Source organism: Dermacentor albipictus, chromosome 4 (assembly GCF_038994185.2).
Source record: "Dermacentor albipictus isolate Rhodes 1998 colony chromosome 4, USDA_Dalb.pri_finalv2, whole genome shotgun sequence".
Lineage (NCBI taxonomy): Eukaryota > Metazoa > Arthropoda > Arachnida > Ixodida > Ixodidae > Dermacentor > Dermacentor albipictus.
Genome location: NC_091824.1, coordinates 171,336,051 through 171,356,858, shown reverse-complemented (window position 1 = coordinate 171,356,858; position 20,808 = coordinate 171,336,051). Strand labels below are relative to the sequence as shown.

General features: G+C 42.8%; 2 protein-coding genes across 7 annotated transcripts in view; one reads left to right on the top strand and one right to left on the bottom strand.

The window, feature by feature from the left end:
* The window catches only part of LOC135902444 (methyltransferase-like protein 25B), a 37,265-nt gene extending 21,460 nt beyond the window's left edge, over window positions 1-15,805 (bottom strand). For 5 of the 6 annotated variants that reach the window (XM_065432513.1, XM_065432517.1, XM_065432514.1 and 2 more), the window contains exons 1-5: window positions 15,519-15,805; window positions 12,325-12,390; window positions 11,063-11,296; window positions 6,980-7,082; window positions 4,866-5,018 (exon numbers count right to left, since the gene is read on the bottom strand). In XM_065432513.1, the coding sequence (XP_065288585.1) occupies window positions 4,866-5,018; window positions 6,980-7,082; window positions 11,063-11,296; window positions 12,325-12,390; window positions 15,519-15,638 (676 nt within the window). In that variant the 5' untranslated portion in view covers window positions 15,639-15,805. Of the gene's footprint in view, window positions 1-4,865; window positions 5,019-6,979; window positions 7,083-11,062; window positions 11,297-12,324; window positions 12,391-14,834; window positions 15,496-15,518 lie in introns of those variants that run through there. The other variant, XM_065432516.2, reaches the window with a different exon arrangement.
* A 129-nt stretch (window positions 15,806-15,934) lies between these two features.
* The window catches only part of ergic53 (protein ERGIC-53), a 59,377-nt gene continuing 54,503 nt past the window's right edge, over window positions 15,935-20,808 (top strand). Inside the window, exon 1 of the mRNA XM_065432512.1 lies at window positions 15,935-16,175. Coding sequence (XP_065288584.1) covers window positions 16,010-16,175 — 166 coding nt within the window. The 5' untranslated portion in view covers window positions 15,935-16,009. The remainder of the gene's footprint in view (window positions 16,176-20,808) is intronic.

The window sequence follows — 20,808 nt, the reverse complement described above, 5'->3', positions numbered from 1 at the left end:
AGAAGTTCTTGTGTTTCATGCGACATGCAAGCACTTAAGTCATCGCTGCATATGTCGCTTCTATGTTTATTTATTTATTTGATACTGTCAACCCCGTTCTTGGGGTCATTACAGGGAGGGTGATGTGTCAAGAATACATAATACAATTTTCTTTCTATGTAACATACAAATTCACTGGCACTCTTGGTAGTTAACAACAGCAACAACGAGAAAAAAAAGGAGCAAAGAACACTAGTTATACAAAGAAAAGTCAACAAAAATGCTCGTAGCAAAAATTTAGTATACATCCTCGCAAAAGAAAGTATCTAACGCATTTTCAAATTCGGCAGAGCCCTCATTGCTCACAACTGCATTAGGCAATCTGTTCCACATTTTAATCGTGTCAGGAAAAAAAAGAAATGAAAAGCATCAGTACATGTTAGGTTGAATAGCTCTGTTATTGTTTAGATGATCGCATCTCCTTCCTGGAGGTTGTAGATATAGATCCTTGTTTATTTTTGTTCGCCAACTCATGATTTTAAAAAGAAACTTTAGCCTATGCTTACGTCTGCGTTCCTCCAGAGGCTCTAGTTCACAAGATTTTAACAAGGCTGTAACAGACTCCATGCGTTGGTATTTACCGCATATGAAACGGACTGCCAATCTTTGTATTCTTTCTATTTTTGCTTTCAGGACTTTCTAATGAGGGGACCACACAACACAAGCGTACTCCAAGACTGGTCATACAAATGTTTGGTAGGCTGTTAATTTCACGTCCCGTGTACCCGTGTAGCACATTCTAGTTTTAACGCGATAGCGTTAAGGAGCTCGTGTCGCAGAAAAGCCGGTGTCGTCGGCGTCGGGTGTCGGTGTCCGCGGCGTTGACCGTGAGCGATAAATCACGGCAGGCACTTCATAAATAAAAAGCAACTTCCAAGATGGGCTGGGTGGGAATCGAACCAGGGTCTCCGGAGTGTGAGACGGAGACGCTACCACTCGGCCACGAGTTCGATGCTTCCAAGCGGTACAAACGCGCCTCTAGTGAATGCGGTGTTGCTTTCGAAACGAGCCGTGGAAAGTTATACTGCAGTGTATATCGGTAATTATGAACATGTAACTTACAGAAGTCGCAATTACACGAGTAGCGAAGTGCGTTTCCGCTGCATTTCTTCTGCGCTTTCCGCACACGCCGAGCCATCTTGTCGCAAACACAGAAGACCCCCTCCTCTCCATGTAGGGCGCTGCCTTGACAGATGGCGTGCCACGCGCGCATTGGAGCTGTGGAAGGACCGGTGCGAGGGGGGTCGTTGCCCGGACTCTCTCTCCCCTGACAACGCTTTGCCTTGCTCCCTCAGCAGAATCAAGCGTCCTTCCTTTCTTTAGATCACTATCTGTCTATCTCTCCGCCCGTGCCGATCACGACGTTTGGCTGGCATGCATCATTTCCCCCTCCGAGATACCGAGTTCTTTGGTTCGTTGCGCTTGCTCAGGCGCACGTTTCGTTGCTGCGCCGAACGCCGCGTTGCTCGACCATATGGCTCGACGCTCACCGCGTCCGATGCGGGGCGCCTCGTAAGTGATGGCTGCCCTGTAGCCCATTGTCTTACACCCCTTGGCGGGTCGACGGGAACGCTGTCGCGTTCCACTCTTGAAGGCGAAGGTTAAGCGTCCTCCAATTTTTTCTTTAAAAAGTATAGTTTTTAGTTTGCCTTGGAACATATATTATCAATGTGTGAGTCCCATTGCAATGTGTGCATAATACTGACTCCTAAGTATTTGAAAGAAGCTGCATTATTCAGAGGATGGTTTCCGATGTGGTATATGAAGGAAAGTTCGCTCCTACTTCAGCGAATATGCGTAAATGTTGCTTTGGTATAGTTTATTTCCATGTCTCATTTTAAACACCACTCGTCTAATGCCCGTAAACGTCTATTCAGATTAATTTGGTCACCTTCGCAGCCTATTGGGGAATAAATCAAACAGTGATCGGCAAAAAGTTTAATTTTAACAGGCGGTTCAACTAGTGCACCGATATCATTAACAAACAACAAAAACAGTATTGGTCCCAATACGGAACCTTGGGGAACCCCAGAGTACACATGCAATGGATTTGAAATGCAATCCTCAATCCTTACAGACTGTTGACGCATAGATAAATAGCCCTCTATCCATTGTATTACTTCTTTACTTATTCCTATTTTATCGAGCTTAAAAAGCAATTTACGGTGAAAAAACCTTATCGAAAGCTTTCCTAAAATCAACACTTATTATGTCTGTTTGTACGTGTGCATGCATGTTCAAGTAGAAATCATGGAGTGTTCCTGTTAACTGTGCCACCGTAGAAAGACCACTCCCAAATCCATGCTGGATTGTGGAAAGTAACTCATTAGTGTCAAGAAAACTAATAATATGTTTTGCAATAACGTGTTCTAGGGCCTTGCAGCAAACTGACATCAAGGATATGGGTCGGTAATTGTTTACTTGCATAAGGTTGCCATCTTTAAAAACAGGGATTACTATTCCATTGCGCCAGTCTTGTAGAAGTGAATGAGTTGCAATTGACTTCGCAAATATTATCTCTAAGTAAAAGGAAACCCATTCGGCATATCGTTTCAAAAATTCAGTTGGTAGACCAGCTGGTCCGCTTCCCTTCTTCGCGTCTACTTCAAGCAGCAGTTGTAAAACACCTTCACGGCTGATAATAAGTAGTTCCATTGTGGTCCTCATGTCGCCGTTCATGTATTCATCTATCTTATCACCTTTGTCTGTTGTACAAACAGACTGAAAGAAGCGATTGAAAGTATCAGCTAAGTCTTCAACTCATGTCAGGACTTTTCCTTCATGTTCGATCTGTTCAATTTTTTCCTTTCTTTCACTGAAGTAACGCTAAAGTTTGTGTGATGAACTTTTAAGAAAGTTGGCAACCGTGTGAGCAATGAACTGTTTTTTCGATTTCACAAGAGTTTCTTTCATCTCAATTTTTATAGCTGCAACTTCTATCGCTCTCACTTTCTGTTTTCGTAGTCTTTTAATTTTCCGTTTCATATGGATAATGCTGCGTGTTATCCAAGGGTTTCGTTTGCGCATTTTCTTAATACGAGTTGGAACAAAGCGCTCGACGCAAGCTATGATGCTACTTTAAAATCTGTGCCACAGTTGCTCCACAGACCCGCACTTCGATGCCTGTTCGAAGTAACTAAACTGTAATTCTAAAAAACTGATGATGGCAGTGTCATCTGCATTTTTAAAGTCTTTTACTTTTACCGGAAGAAACGGTCTCCCTACACTGCACACACTGGTCTGTATGTTCAAAGACAACATTTTATGGCCTGATATGCCCTTCAATATATCTAATGCATAATCTATTATGTTGTGCGATAAGAAAACAAGATCCAATAATGACTTTGACTGACTAATGAATGACTGTAACCCTAGTTGGTTCTTGCACAATTTGTTCCAAGCCATGACAAAATTTTATTTCCAAGAGCTTTTCTGAGCTAGCTGTTTCTGACTCGCCGGGCAATAAACTTTGCCAGTTAATGTGCGGCAAATTAAAGTCTCCAGCCATTATCAGCTTCGTGTTTCTGTTAACATGGTCAACCAAGAATTCACTTAGCAGATCCAGAAACACTGGTGAAGACGCAGGTGGTCTTTATACTACGCCAATGAAGCAATGAAGTTCATTCTGTTTTCGAATGTAAGCTTACACCATACACTTTCGGGAACATTACATTCAATCGTAGAAGCTTGGACGGAATTTTTAACTATGATATCAGTACCACCACTTCGTGAATCTCTGTTCCACCTAAAGAATTTGTACTGCGTATTCCCTCATGCAGCCATGTTTCATTAAGTAATATTACATGGAGACTATGCGCCAGTAGAATGTATTCTAGTTCTGTGACTTGATTAACGATGCCATGGGCATTTTTCACAAGAATTCGTAGCTATAAGTGGGGCAGTTTTCTTGAACTGCTGGCAGAACTATCCGAGTCAAATGATTCATGCCAGTCATGCGCACTTGTTGTTGGAGTTGTTTCGCCTTTATCGATCTTGTCACTCCTGCTTGTATACAGACACCGTTCCTTTTGCTCTTGATCCCAAACAAACGTGCGCCCATTTATCTTCAGTTTATCACACACCAGTGATACCAGCGCCCCCTTAGCTTGGTCCGGCGCACTACTTCCCATAATTTCTTTCTCAGCTCAACGTTCTCTTTTGAGTAGTCATTATTGACACTGACAGAAGTGCCCTTTAAATTTTTGCAGTTGCGCATCACTTTCTCTTTTTCGCAATAATCCATGAACTTCATAATTACTGGTCTTACCCGGCCTTGTCTTTGTTTACCAATGAGATGAATTCTTTCTATCGATTTAGTTACATCTCTTATTTTGCACAATGCTATTATATTATGAGAAGCTGAGAAATATCATTACTGATGAGGCAGGGGTGCTATCTGGTTGCAAAATATGATACCACTGTTCTGATACTGTGACCTCCGAGATTAAGCAAAGCAACACTCTATTGTGCCACATGACCTCGAGTTCAGGCTAGGGCATTATTTCATGTGAGTACTGTGCAGTAAGCAACGACGGCATGGGAGTGGCAGCATTTCATTGCCGATAACTGTTAATACAGGGCCCATTCCAAAACACTTTGCTGGAAAATACTCATTAGCACTACACAAAGCACCTGTAACACCATACACATTGCATGCCTTTTTTTTTCAAAAGTGTTGTAAGGCCCTTCTAAGTGCAATGTGCTACACGCAGAGGGGCATTAACACACTTCTCATAGACCTAGAGAGCAAAATCAAAGTCCAGCACAGTGCAAGGCATTTGCTGAAGTCTAATCATAACGGAGAGATATGCACTTGACTGCCTTACTTGTGGTGAGCTCCTTGACAAACTTGTACTCTTCACCACAGGCACAGGGGGAATGGTCTGGGCAGTTTCTTAGGAGGTGGCGCAGCTTCTCCACTGTGGCTGCGCTGTCATCCACTTGGAGCGTGATGTAGTGAACATTCTCAGCGCAGTCAACTACAGTGTGGTCAGAAAACAGAAAAGTGTAGCGCCAGGTTTTCTTGTTGATGCCATTTATTATGACAGAAAGAAAATAGATAAATTCAAAGCTCTGTGACATAATCAGGGCAATGGCTTGTGCAATTAAAAGGAAGCTTTTTCTTGAGACTCTTCCCTATTCAAGTGCTGGTGAAACCAAAATGTCCTCGTTAGACTACCACTGAACTGATTTCAATGAAATTTTTTGCAGCAAAAAGAAATAAGTAAAATTCTAGTGCCTGTTCGAAGCAGATTTTTATGTAGGACATCACATCTTCCAAAAGACATTGAAAATGTGAAAATCTCAAGACAATTTTGACACAAAGTTGTGCTGTTTTTCCACAACTTGTGTCAAAATGTACATGCATTGGAATTCTCAATACTGTAGCTGAGAGAGCAGTTAACCATTTAAGGACAGTAAAAAAAGAATGAATGCACCGGTGATTACGATACTCCCTAATGTGAAATTTGAGCACATCTCTGTACGTGTTTTCATTTCGTGATATATTGGCTGGCGTGGACAATCTATCTCGTGCGGCACGTTGCAAATGGAGCGAAGTGTGGGGTGACTGCCTGACTAATCTGTAGATCGCAAGAGCCAGCGTGCGGGTGATGCTTAAGCACAATTCACAGCAGCCACCGGTGACAGGCCTCCCAGACAACGCATGCTACTCTGGCACCATATCTTAGCTATGGTCGTCGCATGGCGCTTTTTTTCTCATGCTTTCACCGTACCCTACTCTGCTATCTGCCTCATGGTTCCACTGCTCCCTTCTCTCCGCTTTCCTCCTTGCGTCTTTCATCCGCTGCTGTGCTTCGCGTTCACTTTCATCTTTCGCTGTGCTAGTTCGCTCGGTTATGCCGACGCTTGCCACAGGAACAAGCGCCTAAGAGATGCATTCTAAAACTTGCAATAGGGTAAATGATAATGAACTTTCTTTTTTCAAGCTTGTAGCAACCCTGCTGTAATGCTTTCAGGCAAAGTGGGGAGATGTTTGCATAAATATATCAAAATAAAGATGGAATTTCTTTTTTCCATGCAAATGATACGGGTGACCATATAAGGCAAGGCCATGCATAAAATTTGTCAGAAAGGTAAGTTTTACTTGGAAAAAAAAATTTTTTTACACTGTAACAAAGGAGGGCTTTACTACACACAAGAGAGTGTACACTCCTAACATCGGGTGCAAGCGATTCTGACGATCATGTAAAGCAAGACCATGCACAAAATTTCTCTCGGAAAGGTATGTTTGCTAAGGAAAAAAAAAACTTTAGGCTGTAACAAAGGTGGGCTTCACTGCACACAACTGCGTTTATGCTACCAACTTTGCTCTTCAATGGCTCCTTGCACCATCTGGTGTTATTTACAACTATCACAAAATAAAGCACGCTATCTGGAAGTAGTGCATAGCAATACAGGAGTTCAAATCGTCTTCAGGCCTGCAGGAAAAACAAAGAAGCGCTGAAGGAGCTGGTCTCATCGTTTGTCTTTTTTGCAAGTTTGCGCTTGATGAGCTGAGCTCGTCTTCCATCGTTAAAGGGTTAACATGTATCCTGTGACATTCTTGCAGCTCTTGCATGACTTTTCCATAATTCTTTTTTCACAAAATAATGGTATCTGAAACGGTCATATCATAATTCCTAAATTCTGTCTTTTGTTGAGTTTACACAGCAGGTTTATCCACTTAGTGCTTTAAAGGAATATCCACATCAGATTAACCTAAACGTGCTCACTAAATAACAAAATTTTAAACACCCACACTTGGCAACTGTTTAATCGCACAGCACTAGCAAGTCACCATCAGCTCACTCAACATAATAAGGTAGTGCTTATGCTGTGTTATGCTCTTTAACTCCTACTATCCAGTGCCACACTGACTGTTATGAACCAATTTGAACTGTTGCGGCCCGGGATGTTAAATAACGCTGAGACCACCTACAATGTCGTAGGTGCTCTTGGGCCTTGAGGGAGTATGAAGCGTCACAGTCGATGCCAAGGACCGTGAACCCGTACCTGTGGTGCAGCACCCTTGCCAAGTGGCCCTGTATGCACACAAGCCAGGCACTGTTCAAAGGACAAGCTAGCATCTGAACAGTGATGCATTTTACACTATATACATTCAACTTTAAAAAAGAAATCGTTTTGTTAGTGTACAAATAATATAAACATTTTGTGCAGCTGCATTAGGCTAATGTGGCCCTGTAATACTGGACACTCCTGCTCAACTCTTACTGTTTGCAGATTGGCTTTGCATTACAGATACACATGCATGCATTTCAATTAATGAATGTGGTCTATGAACAGCTGAGCTGCTTGATAATGAAGCACAGTCTAAACAGGTAAGAAATGTTGTAATATTAAATTTTGATGTATTTATTTATTGTGTGCCCTATCCTGTACAGGGCCTGATGAGGCCTACAGTATTGACAAATAAAGAAAGAAAGAAATAGCATCAGTACAAGGAATAAAAATGACTAGACACAAATCGTTTTAAGATAAGATGTAGGTTAGAGAATTCGAATGTTGCAGAAATAAAGATATGTCAGGAATTGTGTAAGCCTGACCTGAATTTTATGCGAGAAACGCAAGATTATTGTACAAAATCAGAGTGCATGAAATTTTGAATAAAGTGTGTGATTGCAACATTTTTAACGGACCTCAAGTGAGGCAATGCTGAAAGCTTCCAGCATGTGTTCATAATATCTGCTTCCCAAAATGCAATAACACAGCAAAAACATAAATGTTCTTTGAACATTTTCACGATATACGCAAGGTAATGGTAACTGCTTATTTATTAACCCTTCAAATGCCATGCAATTCCAGCATTTCCGCCCACTGTGTGCTGGAGTTTTTTTCAAGGTGAACCAATTCAGTTTCTCTTTAAGTGACTCATTAGCAGGCTTTAAATCGAAATCATACTTATTGGAAATAAGTTGGTGAACATTTTATAAATTGTCTTGATCCCAGTGCTAAACAAACAAACAAACAAACAAACAAATTCAACGACAATTACGATACTCCCTAATGTGAAATTTGAGGGCAGCTCTAGTGTGTTTTCATTTCATTTCATGTTAGCTGGTGTGGACAATCTGTCTTGTGCGGCATGTTGCAAACGCAACAAGTGTGGCACGACTAATCAGGAGTGCAAGAGGCAGCACGTGGACGACGCGTCTGAGCGATTCACAGCAGCCACCGCAGACAGACCTCTGCTCCTGCAGCGCTTTGCTTCCATATATGGTAACGGTGGCGTCATCTGTGAACAGACGATGCACGCTGCTCTGGCACCATCTTGTAGCCATTGTTGCCGCAGGTCCCGCCTTGCATGGCACTACGCTTTTCTTCTCACGTCGCCATGCCCTCCTCCTTGCACTCTCTTCGCTACCACCCTCTTTCAGCACCCGCTGCACTCGCTCGCCCGGTTACACCAAGGATGCCAACGCTCGCCATAGGAACGGGTGCCTAGGAGCTGCACTCTAAAATGCACAGTTATACTATGATTTTAAGTAGAGTATTTAGCATCTTACTAAGGAAAAATTAAATCTTAGTAATTGTGTTGCAAAGAAAGACACTTTAAATTTGTTTTGTGCACACCAGGAGACCTTTTTTAAAGATATTCCTTGAAACATGGAACCACGCAAAGTGGTATGTCAGCTGGTGCCTGTGCATATTGGTTTTCCAGGTGGTTCTACAAGTGAAATGGCCTCTTTGTCACTACCATTATGAACACATGTCATTGTCACTACACTGGAGTCCTCTGGGTCAGAGTTCATAAACTCTTGAGTTTTGGAATTGCCCAAAGATAGCATGGGCTTTTTGTGCTGGTCCACGAAGTTGAAGTTCATTAAAAATCCACCATGAGAGCAACACCAACTGATAGCCTTTTTTGGACCAGTTGTCACATATAAATGAAAGCGGCCATTATATTACCATGTCATTTGCCAACTTATGTGCAGATGACATGGCCAGTACACAGGGGTTTCATGATAGTGGTTTATCTCGGGCATGGCGTGGTGTGTGCACAGGTGCCTGAACAAAATGTATGACTAGTTGCGTTCATTTCACGTGTCAAACACAAAGGTTATGAATGCAGATTATCTGTCTAGTGTCTGTGATTCTTTAGTTGATGGTATCTCGCGAAACTGGCATGCTGAGATATGTGGAGAGGAATAATCAATCTCAATATAACGAAGTTGTACTTGCTACGAAAAACTTCGTTAAAACACGAATTTCATTAATTTAGAGGTTTCCAAGTTTCAATCGTAAAAATAATTTCACAAATTCCCAGAACATTCCTGGTGCATGCTATCTTGTCAGTAATTACTTATAAACAAGTCACAAGAAGGTCGGGCCACAATAGCATGGTTACAAGCCCTAGTGTGCACAGTGCAGCTTGCACCAAGAGAAATGCATTGGTGTGGCTCACGGCACCCAAGATTAGCATGTTGCATCACTGTAAATCCTAGACGCTATGGCTGACTACGCTTAATGCCCACAGCCGTCATCAGATGACACCCTCGCATAAATAACAAAAGTGCAAAAAGATATATATCGTACTTAAAAAAAGAAAAAAATGTTGCCATTTTGCCAGAAATGTGGAGCTTTCATGGCGATAGCAGGCTACACTAGAGTAATGTTTGTAGTTTAATCGGTGTCATGCGCGCTGAGCCAAAGATCTCACTTGATGACCAAGAAGACTCGCTGTCACAATGTGAGCAAATGCTTCGCACTGTGCCTCAGAAACTTAAGATTACGCGACCAACAGCACTAGATGTGTGGGAACAAAACACGCATGAGGGCACTAGACATCCTGACTCACCTTTGCACTTGCTGAAGACTACCTCCAATGGTGCACGGCCTACATATGGACAGCCATGCACAGCTACAGCAAGAGTGGAGGAGAGGAGGCATGCGTGCCAGGGGAGAGGGTGGAAAGGCGTGTGTCCCCTGCCCCCGTTCTCGCTTCAGCGCACACTGCTTGATCACGTTAACGTGCGCTCGCCCCTTCCTTAGCTCCCTTACGCTGAAGGAGTCATCAGCTCATGTTTCTCCGTACTCGGAGCATGCCATGGCCTCCACAAGTTGTTATGTGGCGAATGGCACAGCGCTATTTTCTGCATACTGCATCCCAGCATGCACACTTCGACGGCTGTTTTTTCCTCGGATTACATTTTCATAAATTTTGCTAGATTTACCAAGCATACAGGCTCCAACTACATGCCTGAAGTGGTCAAAAACTTTGTTAAATCGAAACCCTGTCATGAAATTACTATGTTAAATCACGAAAGAATAAATGGTTTTCAATGGGACTAATATTGGGAAATAAAGATAGTGCATTACATCGCAAATTTCATTAAATTGAGGTTTGTTATGTCGAGGTCTGACTAACAGCAGCCCAGAACTATATAGTGCAGTTTTTTTTTTCTTACATGCACCTAGATGGAAGAGTGGCGCAGCCCTGCTGTTGTATGCCTGCAATATGCCAGTAAATGAGAGCTTCATATTAACATCTTTCTTGAACAGCCAGGACGCCTTGAAGACTTGCCTGACATCGTGTTTCATCTGTCACAGTGGTCGAGCTAGTACTAGCTAGAACAGTCCGTGAGATGCTATGTTTATGTTCATATAATTTTTTTAATTGAACACAACTGCATGCATATGCTACAACATACAGTTATATCAAAAGTGAACCATACCTCCAGTGGGTCAATAAATTTGTAGGAAAAGCAGAAAGGTCTGCACTCCTTGTGCACTGGTTTTAATCAAACACTTTGGTTTGCATAAAAGACATACATGCAAGATGTATTACTAGAGAACCAAAATTCTTTATGAATACTTTTAAGAATGCATCATTTGCAATGCTATCACCATTTCTTGGGCCTAGCCATGTTCAGAACAAGCCAAATATTCCATGTTCAGGGATTTTCCTGGTGTCACATTGCCCTATAAAGAAACTTGCACAGGCTGAGATACCAGTTTCCCTCCTGGTGGTATTGTAAGAAAATGCACAAGAATTACTGCTTACCAAACCAGCACCAACATCTAAGACCCTTCCGCATTGCGCTGCAATGCAAGTGTCTGCCACCAGAGTGGCAAGCCACTCCAGCTCCAACTGCTTCTTGGGTGTCAGGCCTTGACGCCAAGCAGGGGCCAGCACTGTCTTCTTTGCAACCAGCTCAGAAGGTGGCTCCAGAAAGCGAGCTTCTCCCAGTTCCATAGCACGAGATACAAAAGACTGAAGGCTGGAAGGCCAATCACTCTGTGAAAAGAACCATATAATGCTGACCCTGTTAAACCGTAGCAGATTTTACATACAAGTTGCTCTTTTTTGCTTTCCAAGTGGTCAGGGAGACAGGTAGTACAAGGCAATTTTTTAAAAATCTTTGTAGAGTTAGTGAAATAGATTACATTTTCACTCCAAAAAATAAAAAGTTACAGTGACGTTTCACTTCGTGAACGTGGGTTACGCGCAAGCATGTGGGTGCTATTCCCTTTTCGTGCATTTCGCATAGAATGTTTCAAAATGCTTTAACTGTGTGTAAGTGCGTCAATTTTTTCAAGGCTTATTTTTTATTTTGTAAGTTTTATGTCCGTTTTTCGATTTTCACAAAGTGTAAAGTGCCAAAAGATGGTAAGGCAAAGAAATGCAGTCGTTAATATTTCAAGCAATTTTGGTAGTGTTGCATTCACGCTATTAATTTTCCCTTTCTTCCTTTTCTCGAGTCTCCTGGGCACGGCAAACCCGATTTTTGCCGGACTTGTTCAGCTCATGCCCAGCGCTTGATGACGACTTCGGGATTGGTCGACTTGCGCTCTGCCTGCCACCCTTGCGTCGCTGCTTCGTCCTTCTAGCTCAGCCTCTCGATCACAAGACGCACCGGGTATGTCACGCCCATAGCACACACAGAACCCGTAGCAACTGCCAGAAGAGGTCAACCCAGCATGCCTCTACCTACCCTCCTCCTCCGCAATGCTTTGCCTCCTTTTACCTTCCCCACTTTGTTCAACGCCACGTAAACTTTCCTCTAGGTGGTGTTGCTTTGCCACACACTTAGGGTGCCTCAATGTGCACAATCTAACTTCTTTGTTTTTATTCCCGACATTCAATTAGTTCATTAAAAGCAACTTGATAACTTTTCTCTTTTTGATTCTCCCTTTAAGGAAAACCTTTTATTTTTACTGTGGGGTAAACTTTTCTTTGTACTTAAATATTGCTGCATCCTACTGCAGCTGGAGCTGCATTTAAATTCAACCAAATTATTGATGCAATTAGTTAAGCCAGCTTACCTTGATTAGTCCAAAGGGCACCTTGCCAAGTTCTTCACTAGAAAGCTTGTCTAGGTGATTCACCCACTGTAAAGTGAACCAACGCAGTCAGATTAGCACTTGGTGACATATTTACATTGCATCTGTGAAGCCATGTCACTTGCCAGACAACTCAAACCATCAATCTTATCTTCTCCAACTGCCAAATTTGTGTTGAAGTTAGGGGCAAACACAGGGCAGCGTCCACGGAGGGCCCCTCATCAGAGTATGCAGAAACAAAGGGGAGGCTCAATGCATGCTCAGTACTGTGAGTGCTTAAGTGCCAGCCTTCTCAGGGGTGGGGGTGCTCTGCCAATGGCTGCAATGTGCCTCAGGCTGCGCCTCACCCACACTGTGCAAATAATTCTGAAGCAGTAAGGAGGCAGCTTATGGAAACTAAAGAGCCTTCGGTTTCAGAACTCTACACTGCAGTTATACATTTTATCTATTTCCATGCTATGTATACACTTGCAGTGCACCATTAAGTTCTTTCAAAAGTTGTTAGTAACTTGTACCTCAATATAACGAATTGTTGGATATAATGACATCAACAAAATATTTCCCACCGATATCAGCATGTAATGAATATATGCTTAAAACAAATACTGGATATAATTTAGGTATTGTCGTGTTGGAAGAAGAAAAGGAGGGGAATGTTGGTTGCACACAGATCTAGCCTTGCTGGAATCGCTGGCAATTGATATGCTCCAGCATTGCCTTTCGGCACTTTTAATAAATTTATAATGTATAGGTACATTGTTCCGTGTACCCTCATTCAGTGCACAGTGCAAAACGCACATGCAGGCGATGCACACAGGGATGCAGAGCAGAGCACAAGCGGCAACTCCTCAGCCTTCCAGCGCACAGTGCCATGTGAGCCCACCTACTCTTATGACACAACACCGTTAAATGAGTCTGCTAAATGTTACCACTCACAACTTACATCCACATCACCTAGAAACTCCAGTAGGAGCCAGAAAACATCCTGCCTGAACGTCCAGTGTCCTTGCAGACACAACAGTCCTTCAAAATAACCATGTGGGGTGCCTCAACACTGTAAAGCCAATTTACCTTGACTGCAATACTGTACCAAAGCAAAGGCCGTTTGGCTCGTTTGGCCAGGCCTCAGGAGCAGTTACAAACTATATGAAGGAGCAGAGTTCAGAGTGACATACTTTTCTGAGCTGTGTATCCTGAAGAAAAAATGAAAATGTGCCCTGTCCACCTCAAGCTACCCTTTTGAGCTAGTGTAAGCACACATTGGGTATTTGCAATTCATGTGGGACAGTTAAATATTTGGAACACTTGATCCTCTCCTGCTGGCTATTTCTGACTGAAAAAAGAAAATATTTGAACCCACTTCTATTCCATGTAAGCACCCTTGAGTCATGCTCAAAAAGAGATGTACCTCTGCTTCCTTGATTTTGCTTGTCACATACCAGAAGGCTAACTTTAAATTTTCATTCTCATTTTATTTTTACAGTATATTAGTACTTTGTTTTTCAGCATTATATATAATTGTTCTTTCATTTATGAATTCCTTTCTTGTTCTTTCTTTTTTTTTTAATGTTGTAAGGCTTCAAAAAGCTGTGTCCCTGCATCAAAACCTTAGCCAATCACCCTCTTGGTTAAAAGTCAGCGTTTTCAAGGAAACTACAACAGTTTTACTTTCATTTTCGTTTGTACAAGTATGGGTACAGCTACACATAATTTTAGTGTTTATTTATGTCCTAGTGGGATATTAGTTCGGCAGCTATGTATACAATGGCACATTGCAAGCAAACTTGATAGCAAGAAATATCCTGTCACAGAAAATTGGTAAATGTTGTTAAATGCTAAACCACCTGCCACACCACAATGTTTAGCATTGCAATAATGTAATGAAATTCACTCCAAGTGTATTGCAGCATCTCGACATGGTAGTGAAAGTAGCAAGATGGAACAGCTTGAACACTGTAGCTTAAATTTTACGTGCTCAATGCCTGGACACCACTTACATATACCACTGTATAAACAAGTTATTATCCAATGGATAACTACATTGTACATATGTACTAGTCGATCGCATGATGATGAGCAGCTGCAAAAACAAGCTAAGGGCACTCTTATCGCAGCTAGATTCTAGTGAATTGCATGGTTGCTATTATAAAGTCAAGCTCTTCTTTTTCACATTCTTCTCAATGTTGAAAATTGCAAGATAATAAGGCGTTGTTCTATCTGGCAGTCAGCATCAACCAAATGTAACATGGCAAAGTGCCTGCAGTGCCCAGGCATTTCAGCCTGCATCTTAAAGGGCTGCTTTGTTCAAAAGTTGTACAAATAGCTAATGAGGGAAATGACTGACTAAATAGACAAGGTGACATACTCAAAACTAAAGGAGCTATAAGTTTTCTGGCTAACTTCATGCATGAAGTTGATATACAAGGGGTATGTACAATGATAAACAAACTAATGGCGTGACTGGAAGAAGAATCCGTCACATAAAAACTTACACACTTGATACGATGCTCCAGTTCTTTCCCTTTTGGTTCATCATATAAACAACCATTATAGCATGTGAGTGCATTTTGACAATGATGGCAAAAGCAGATACTCAGGCTCATTATCACTGCTATTAAGATTAGAGTAAGGCCATATGTGCTACAAAAATTCAGTTCGGCTCATGGGTTTAAGCAACTCTATGATTTAAAACTGTAATTTGCAAAGTTTAAAGGTGGCTGATGAACATATCGTGCAGTCTTGCCGTTTCTCGCTTTAGTTACTTATGAGAGTTATAATTAATAAACCTTCAATTCAGCTTTTGCACTCGTACACATTAGCAAATTACGTATCATTACGTTTGTATTTTATCATTTTGCTTATATGAGCAGGTGAATAAGGCGTGTAGTCTACACTGGATTAAATCCCGTTTACCGTTTAGTTAAAAATAGTTTGCAGTAAGGCTGCCACGTAAAAGTACGATAGCAAACGGCACGTTTTGCACATATGTGTGACACATCGACAAAAGGACGCAAAATAGCGGGCTAAGTTCAATATCTGCTTTCGAGCAACCCTCCCGATCTAACCCAAGGGCAGTAGGAACCAGAATGCTCAGTTTATTCAACATCCGTATAGCAGCCGCGCGCTGTCACTAAAGCTTGGCGTAAGTGCCACTGCACGCAAGCCGTGTGTGCTACCTCAGCAGGTACCGCGTCCAGTGTGCCGGCAATGAGCAAGTCTGTCATGCGAGAGTTGCAGACCCAAGAGAATTCTGATAGAAACTGGGCGCAGCTTGAGAGGTACTCTGTCTTTTCCATGTTTCAGAGCTTCACGCACGGCATGTTAACGAAGGAACCACATAGAACCACGTGTACGAGCACGCCAACGCGGTTTTGAAAACAAGCGCATCAACAAAACAAACCGCGAAGTTACAATAGCAGGTTCGCATATAGCCATATAGATGCGTGAGAGTATGAAAAAAAAAAGAAATAGAAGCTGACACCTTAGCAAAAATAATAATTTATAAAATACAGAGTATTCTTGCATTTATCAAATACCACATTAGTTCTGCATGGCAAATGCAATCGCTGTAATTTTTTGTGCGGAGCTAGCGCGTACGTGTGAACCTGTGAATCGGCCCTGCTGGCGGCGGCGGCGAGACTGACGGGTCGGCCGACAGCACAGCAGGATGGCAGCGTCTACGAGCTGCCTATGGTTCGTTGTTTTAGCGCTACTAGCGCTATGCTCGTGCACGGCGAACATCGGCCACCGCAAGTTCGAGTACAAGTACAGCTTCAAGGGACCATACCTAGCGCAGAAGGATGGCAGCGTGCCTTTCTGGGACTACAGCGGCAGTGAGTATCGCCGGCTGCCCTTCGATGGTCGTGCATGCCAATCGGCTCGCGTACACGTGGCTTTTAGCAGTGCACGCAATTGGAGCACGACACCATTGCAGAGTGTCATGTCAGAGGAAGATGAGCCGAACGGGAAGGTGCTCTCCGAGTTGCGGACGTGGTGTTTGAAGGCGCCGTGTACCAGCTGGATGCAGGCTGGTTTTTACCTCCATGTGTACGGGATGTGGCATATTGAACCGGTGCAAGCAGGAAAGTCGCGGTAATCGCGGCCTGCTTTCGGTCTCATGCGAGGGTGGACGAGTCACTTCACCGTGGCGTTATGCGTTGCCTGTTTTCCTGTGTGTCACGCTGTTGTCACTGAAAGTCACGGGTGCTGGTGTGTCGGCATACGCATATCGTGACAGTTGATGGCTTCGTAACAGAGATTATTCATTGCTGTCGACGCTCTGCGGTTTGCAGAGTTGCTGAGCCCGTTAGGATGAGGCAGCTTTCAAATGCGTTGGCATAGTTGGAAAAGTTCAAAGTGCTTCTCTCGGTCGAAACGTAGAGGGGTTTACTTGGAAGCGGTGTCAACCTGTGTAAATCGCTAAACGTTTTCTTTTTGCATGGTTCCCTCGGTGGCTGGCTGAGCGCTGCGCTGTACAAATAAACGCCACGTTTCATTGCGATAAGCGCATCTCCGAGCCGCAGCACCAGATAACGAACGTTGCTTTAAAATACGACAGGTAATTGGATGGTCTATAAAGCTGAAGATGTGGTGCATACATCGCAGCCTTGCAGATACGTGCGGAGTAGTTGCCTCAAAACTTTTCGATTATTCATTGGCTGGTTCGTCATGCACGTCTACTGAGCCAATCTCGTGGCAAATTATTGGGGGTTAAACCAGTTTTCTAGCCTATTAACTATTCTGACAGCCTGAGGGCTAAATGTAAAACTAATGCATGAAGTCGAAGTCCATTCCATTGACAGGCTTGCTGACATGAAATGTAGCATAAGCACTCGCTTGTAAATTAAGGATGACTTTCATTGTAATGTTTTTGTGATTGATTAAAGCAAGGAGATAAACAAGTGCAAAATGGTTTCAAAGCCTTTCTTGTTACAGATTCAGTAATATGTAAGTCCATTTGGAAATCCCTGTACAACAGGCCATGCAGTGTGGCCACACTAGAACACTCAAAAAATGTCAATGCTTTGTTCACATTGCCTCAGAGTAGCCAATATCAACACAGATGCATGACTAGCTATGTATGAATGTGTCTTAAAATTTTATCTGGTACAGGAGCAACTGCTCGAGTATAAGCTTACAAGATTCACCTCAAGAAAGCTTTACAAAATCATGTTTAAATTTCTTGCTGTGTAATTGTCAGTGGTCTTTACAAAATCATGTTTAAATTTCTTGCTGTGTAATTGTCAGTGGTCGTGTAGTCTTTTGAACCACCATCTATCCCTACTTTTCATTCTGTTATTCTTTGCAGAGATATTAAGGGTTGCTTGGCTCTGCTTCTTGTTCTTATACGTATTATTAAGTCATGCTGATGTAACCAAGCAACTGGCTTATCCACCAATCGTGATGTTCTTCCCCAGAAGCCTGATGTCTCATGACACAGAACATGCACTCTCATACTAGGGCCAAAAAAAAAAGTGGAACAGAACAAGTCTGCATGGGACGTATAGTCTCATTGCAGCTGCAACCTACCAGCTCACAGCTGGAGTCCAAGCCTTAATGACATCAGGCCTGGAAGGCAGCCACACTGAGTGGCAGGTGTCACTGCTCTAGCTGTTGGTTGCAGCATCATCGACTCTCAGAATGCCTTGTGAGGGGAACGCAGGTGGTGCTTTGCAACCGACATGTAAATGTCGCCAAAATGTACATACATTGGCACACTTTTGCTCTGGTATTGCCAATTCATTGGCAGGCAGTGGCCAGTGTGCTGTCTTCGCATGCAAGTCTTACATACTGCCAGGCTGCTTTGGTCAGGTTCAAGTCAGCCATTCGGGTGTTCCACCCATTACTGAATTGCAGTGTATGTGCAGTTACCCCATTTTTTATTTTAACAACCTTAGCAGAAGGTTTTGTAGTTGTTGCTGCTTTTTTTTGTCTGATTATGCTATAAGATTAAATTTCTTGGTCTGCATCATTCAGTAAAACGCATGGCATCTTTGCCTTTCTGTTTCATCATGGCATTGTTTCCAACAGGCTCTGAAACATTTCCAAGTCTCTGCTTCTCTGGTGGTGAAGTGCACATGTAACAAGTGTTTTTATTTTTTCTCTGGTGCAAACCAATCAAGCAAGAAAGCCAAGTATTTTAATGTAGAGTGTGTCTTGCACTGAAATCTGAGCAAAAAAAAAAAAAGAGTTGCGGTAAGTGGGCAAAATCGCAAGTTGCTATAAACACCAAGGCCACAGTATATGTGAAAGAATCCTGACATGGTATCTAGAAAACAAAGGCATATTATCCATTGACTTTCTTTGTGTGTGCTGATGGCTTCTGTCATTTGTAAGGTTTTTTCTTGTAACATATTCAGTTATGTGCAGATGCTATTGGAAAGGTAGACAAGGCTTCTAAATTAGTTCCGAAGTTCTGCTGTCATTTGCTATGCACATCAAAGTGGCATTTGTGTATAGAACTAAAACCAGATGTCCCTTTTTTATTTTCTGTGCCCTCCTTGGAACCAATTAGGCCAATGGATGATGTTGCAGCTTAGCAATATTTTCTTATGCTTGAATACTTTAGCTGGGAAGTTTTTAGTTTTTAATGCAGTCATCATCAACATCTCCAGATTGTGTTATGTTTACTGCAGAATGAAAGCCTCTCCTAGCAATCTTTAGTTACCCTTGCCTTGTATCTGCTGACTCCATTCTTGTGCATGCAAATTTTTTATTACATGACACGATATAGTTCTCTGCTTGTCTCTACTGTGTTTCTCTTCTCCATGTATCCATTCTGTAGCTCTAAAGGACCATTGGTTATCTGGCCTATGCATTATGCAGCCTGCCCAACTCTATTTTTTCCTTTCAAGTCTCAACTAGAATTTCTGCGACCCCCATTTGTTCTCTAACCCATACCGCTGTCTTCCCGTCTTTTAACAATATACCTGCCATTCTGGTTTCCATCGCTCGTTGCATGGTCGTTTACTTCTCAAGCTTCATGGTTAATCTTCAAGTTCCTGGCCCATGTGTTAGTACTGGCAGAATGCAGTGAAGTTGAGTAGAGGTAGAGTAGAGTTCCTATACTCAGGGCCCCAAGTTTGAATTCTTGTCCAGGCCACAACATCTTTAAGGCTTGGAGTGGTACCTGAATCTGCCCTCTCGCCTACCCTCCCCCCCCCACACACACACAAGAAAAAGAAAGAGAGAGAGATTAGCAAAGAGCCAGTGGAGCTACAAGTCCAAGTACAAACCAAATTGGGAAGGCCGACTGCGTTTTTAAAAAGAACACCTCCTTGCCACAACAGGAATTGGCCCTTCTTGGTGCAGCATTTGGTCACTACCACCTTCATGAATCTTGCAATGTTGCAAACGGTGTACATTAACTGTCTTTAATAACTAGTCTTGGCCCGACACGGCTGCACTCTCTGAAACTGAAGGGAAGGGTGGCGGGAACTTGATGTTGCTCTTTGACTCACTGTGCCTCGCCACCTTTGACCAAGTCATAACTTTGCCTTTAGAAAAGTGTAATCAGTCAAGCCTAACTTGAGTGTTTTTTTTTTTTTTTTTAGTGTACCTCCGAGGTCGCACGGGTGGTTAGTTTCACCTGTGCACTGATGTAGTGATGGGAAAACATCTAGAAAGCATGACATGCACATTCTTCAGCTTCAGCAAACAGCGCAAATAACGGGACGCAGAAAAGAGGCGCATGACACAGGTGCTGTGTAGTGTGCTTCTTTCCTGTGTCCCGTTATTCGCGCTGTTTGCTAAAGAATGTGTTCATACCAACAAGCCCAGCTATCTACTATTCTGAATGGCACGCACATTTTCGTCGCATCTTTCACGCAGGTGTTTAGCATAGTTGCAGTTTTTAGCAGCCTGTACATCAGAAGAAAGCACAGTGACCAAAGATAAACTTTGTAGTGGCACAAAAATTGCACTGGATACCACGCTTGTGAAATTTTGCCGTCCTTAAATGCACAAAACCTGCATCCGGGCAAAGAGCCCCAAGGTGGCTCCATTTGATTCATCGAACACTCTCGGGAAGTTGATTGGAATGTGGATTTCTTGCTTGGTACAAGTTCTTAAAATGTAGTGCATTTCTGTATTCAACAATCTTGCAAACGCTGCTTGTGGGATTCCATAACCAACATCTTCAAATGCTAGTCAGTTGCAGCTGGTCCTGTAAACTCTTTAAAATGAAGCTAGCTGGCACCTTGGGCTGTATACATTGTAGTGTGGCTGAACAGTACAAATAATTGAAATTGCACAAAGTGGTTTCAAGCCATTTTGCTTATTTACCTAATTTTTAGAGCACAGCTCTCAGGCGCCTGTTCCTGCGGCGAGCGTCAGTGTAAACAAGCGAAGGAGCGCAGTGGGGGATGAAAGATGCGAAGCGGAGAGCAGAGGAAGAGGGTATGGCGAAAGGGTGAAAGAAAAGCCTTGTATGGTGACAATGGCTACGAGATGGCACCAGAGTAAGGC